We start from the raw sequence: 4,603 nt of genomic DNA, 5'->3' as shown, positions 1-4,603 counted from the left end.
TTTATATGGTGTCCTATGGAAGTGTTTATATGGTGTCCTATGGAAGTGTTTATATGATGCCTATAGAAGTGTTTATATGGTGTCCTATGGAAGTGTTTATATGGTGTTCTATGGTAGGGTTTATATGGTGTCCTATGGTAGTGTTCATGTAATGTTCATTAGTTTCCTGTGGTGTATGTTGTTAAGTAATATAGTCAACTCACTAGTAAGTTACATGTTACGTTCAGTTATGTAGTTGATTAATGTGATGCTATTTTATTTGTTCGGCATAGTTTTATTGTGTTCTGTCGGCTGTCTGTAGATAACCGCCTTTGTTGTACGAAAGACATTTTTCAGTACGAGAAATGATGTTGGGGTTGTATTTATCACATGATTCTCAAAATAATGAGAGTTATTTCCCCTGGGTCTCCGTTCCAAACCGTGTTAGCATGCCTCATTGCCAAGTCTTCCAACATATATTTATATAAGGAGAGTTTAAGATTCATAAGATTTTAATGTCTCCATCACACAACGATAATCGATCGGCCAATAGTACTTCATTTATACATGTTATAATTACCATTACGTGATAGAATGTAGATTTAGAATAAAGTAATAGAATGTAGATTTAAAAATAAAGTAATAGAATGTAGATTTAAAAATAAAGTAAAATACGCGTAGTTCTACATAAACACAAATATTTACACAACTTCAATAACTTAAAAATGTTCAGGTCGGTAAGCCTTAAGGACATTGGGCGTGGCATGAATTGTAATAACTTAAGTTACAATAAACTAGTAGAATTAAAAACAAACACATTTCATAATATTAAATATTTCAAACACTGTAATGATGCATTATCTAGGTGAAACGAATTAATGAGCTAATTTCTATGGAATTGGAACTGATTTCCAATGGTCCATTTTAAATTCTACTTAAATGTAAATTAAACCAAACATTTATGGCTATTGTATAAAAGGCTAACAGTCTGAAAGTGAAAGCTACCTAAAGTCTGTCAATCTGACAATATCTGGACTACACATGGAAAATTAAGTATATTGAGTCTTTCTTTCTTATTCATTACCATTCCTATGTCCGTTGTTAAATAAAAAAGCAAACTTTTTGTTTAATATTTAAACGTTGGTACATGTATATCAGTTTGAATTTAAAGTTTTTTTGTTTGTATTAGTTTTCTTTAAGACACACAAGATCATTAATCACACATTTGTATGTAGAGATCTCTATAACTCTATTTGCATGTCTTTTTAAATGTAAGAAAACAAGATGAAGCATTTAATGTTTAACTGTTAGTGGATAGAAGCTTTTAGACTCTCATACTGTTTTTGCAGGTTCATTTCATAAACACGACCATCTTCATTTCCGGCTAAACACGATACACACACACACTATAATGTTTTTGAATTTAAGAAAAAATAAAGAACACGCCCAATTAGTGTCTCCAAACTTATATCACCAATTATGCGTACGTTAAATTACATTTCCGTTGTACCGCCCTTAGTTACTACTGGAGCTGTTAAACGTGAATGTTTTCCAATCAAATACAATTATTGTCTTTCCGTCAAACTAATAAATGTCGATGATTTGATAAATTTAACGTTTTCGCAACAGCTAAGGTAGTCTGGAGACGGGTGCTAAGGAAGACAAAATCAAAAGAAAGAGGACAGGGGAGCGAAAATAAACATTGGTCAGGTCACAAAATATTGTTACACTCTTCAAAATGTGTATTTTCCTTCCTGAAATTCACCTGCAACATACCATTCCTTCGGAAGTTATGATTGAAAATTATCTATTCTCTTCTTAATTTTCACAACTTCATCTAAACTCTTGTTGTTATTGATATTGCCAGACAAATATGTCCAACATGGTGAAAGATTGCGACCTTGACCTAGAGTGCGTCAACCCTGTCAATGACTTGGTTCTTTTCCAACCCATTCGAGGCGCTTGTATCCGGGGTGAAAATGTTGCCGCAAGGTACAACCTAGGATCAGAGTTCACGCCCTCGTCCTGGGACTGGATTGGACTGTTCACTGAAGGATGGTCCTCCCACCGAGATTACATCAGCTTCCATTGGGCCCCTTCCATGGTAATCGACCCCCGGCGTAAGAACCGCCGGAGCGTGCTCTTCACGTCAGAGGATTTTGAGGTAAACTTCCTCTCATACTTGCGTCGTCTGAAAATTCTGTCTTCTACATGTAATACTTAAAAAAGGGGACGGGGCCAATGATACTGACCTACAAATTCAAGTTTCAAATTCAAGAATACAGATGAATTAAATGTAGTCATATGAGAGAAAATACTGGTGGTAAACAATGGTGATTTACAACAATTGACAATATAGTTATGTTCTCCGGTGACACATTTTTAACGTTAGTCGCATAATCATTTTGTTTAATGTTAATTAGTATTAAACATATTCAGTATCAATAAAAGCTTGAACGTTTGTCTGGTGTTGTTGTCAAATCAGGTAATAAGTTTATAACTGGTAACATCGGTGATCGAATTTTTTATTTGCTTATTTATATTTTCCTTTTGTCACAAAAATAAAATTTATATGAAATTCATCAGGCTGCCAGGACAATGGAGGATAATTTCAAATTCCTCTACGTCACGTCCTGGAATCACGTGGTCGGCGTGAGTCCAAGCTTTAGGCTTGAAGGGGCAATTGGAGAATACGAAGATCTATGTTTCGACTTGATGGAAAATTCTATCGAACGACCCCTCAGTACAAAGTTGTTAGCCAAGAGGAAATTTTCAGCCCACGAACTTTTCCCAGACAATGGTGATCTACAGTTTGATGTACTTGAAAGGGGTCTCCGTGCCAAAAAACCCAAGCCCTCCTTGATGCCCTTTACTTTTACCAACCCTGCCAGTCCAGCCGACATTTGCCACCCATTGAAACTTGATGGCGACCTGGAATTTGAACTACTGGAACAACTTGCTTACCAACAGCAAGAACCAATGAAAGAACAGGAAAACAAGAAAGATGCTAGTAAGTTCTATTTCTTATTGACCAAAATTTGATTATGTTACTTGTGTTTTTACATGTCAAGAAGTAGAACAGCGCCATATCGAAGCAAAAATAAGTTGCCCGCTGTGACAGCATAGCAAAACTAAAGTTGGACTCTCTTCAGAACCAGATGGAGGGGGGTGGGTCTTCTGTCCCTTATTTATATAACTTAAAGAAACCATGTGCCCTTACAAAACAACATTGTATTTTGAAGACGTTAAACACCAACTACAGAAGTAATATACAATTATGTCTATCTTTAACTCATGGAGACATCAACATGTTTTATTAAGTATTTGTAAATAATTTTGAACAAAATAATAAATTTCGAACATTATGTAAACAATGTAGAAAGTCGTAGATAAGTCAAAACAACACTACGTACGTGTAGTCTGAATTCATAGGCACAATCTTTTGAAGTCTGTGTATACAAGCAAGTTACATTGCATTGCATTTATAGATGTAATTTGCATTTGTTTTTTAACAATAAAACGATAAACAGGCTACCACGTAATGATTAAGATGCAACAAGTCACATGTGCCTAGTAAGATTGTAAACATCAACAAATAACATGTGATCAAAGGTAAATCACCCCAAAACAATTATGTGGGAAGGTTTATTTATTAATAAGTTGATGGAGAAACAGGCGTTGTATTCAAATCTTGCTCAATATCAATGCTATGACACATTTAACATAATATCACAGACTATTTAAAAACAATAATCATGTAACATGTAACATGTAATAGATAATTCGGAATTATCAATGCGTAGGTATCACACAGGTAATATTAAATGGTGTGTGGCAATTCTTTTATATACGATTCTAAGCGACGGAGCTCGTCACCTGATACGTGATGAGTTTATATAACTATTGAGTGTACATGTATGTGTTGAAATCTACATGAGATATGCTTTACACATGATTCCTTTATATAAGTGTAGTAAATAGATACTCGACGAATCTGTAGGTACCGGTAACGCACCTTCCACTAGTAATTCATCATCCTCGTTTAATTTTTAACACTGTTTTATTAGAATAAAAATGACAATTCTTCGACGGCAAAATCATGATAAACCTGTCAGAAGTTTTACAAAGCTTCACAATCATTATGTTATTTAAAATTATAATTTTCAGAGTCCACACAAAATAACTTTCTTGTCGCTACCAAACCAGTATCTAAGAAGAAGGTACTGACAGTGGTGAGGGACCATGGAACTTTGACCGGTAACTTTAGTCCTGAGAGACCAGTCACCGACCTGCTTCACCTTCTCTTCCTGTACCCGGTAGTTAGAAACTATGTTGAGAACAAGGAAATGTCAAATTATGTTGAGAACAAGGGAATGTCAAATTATGTTGAGAACAAGGAAAGATCTGTCGTTCCATACCAGATGTCAAAACCAATCTTCGACATCAACTCGACCAACACCATTTCAACCGTCACAGAAATGTCGGTAAGGACAATTGATATTGAGAGGGATTCCACTGAGGCATCATGTTTAGTAGATACTCCAGATATTTTCTGAATAATAGCATGAAATTATAAATATTCTTGGTGACGCGAACAAACTATACAAATTGCATTTGATATGAA

The 4,603-nt window shown here is 35.0% G+C and overlaps 1 protein-coding gene across 1 annotated transcript; it reads left to right on the top strand.

Moving 5' to 3' along the window:
- Window positions 1-1,850: 1,850 nt before the first annotated feature.
- LOC110444723 (calcium-binding and coiled-coil domain-containing protein 2-like) lies at window positions 1,851-4,463 on the top strand (the record flags this gene model as incomplete). The annotated part of the gene is made up of 3 exons (XM_021489086.1): window positions 1,851-2,143; window positions 2,566-2,989; window positions 4,147-4,463. Coding segments are annotated over exons 1-3 (1,032 nt in total), but the record flags the coding sequence as incomplete, so codon positions are not given.
- Between the last annotated feature and the right edge of the window lie 140 nt (window positions 4,464-4,603).

The sequence above is a fragment of the Mizuhopecten yessoensis genome, unplaced genomic scaffold (assembly GCF_002113885.1).
Source record: "Mizuhopecten yessoensis strain PY_sf001 unplaced genomic scaffold, ASM211388v2 hete_36166304, whole genome shotgun sequence".
NCBI classification, from domain to species: domain Eukaryota; kingdom Metazoa; phylum Mollusca; class Bivalvia; order Pectinida; family Pectinidae; genus Mizuhopecten; species Mizuhopecten yessoensis.
The sequence above is the reverse complement of the archived record's forward strand: the minus strand, read 5'-3'. Positions and strand labels throughout refer to the sequence as shown.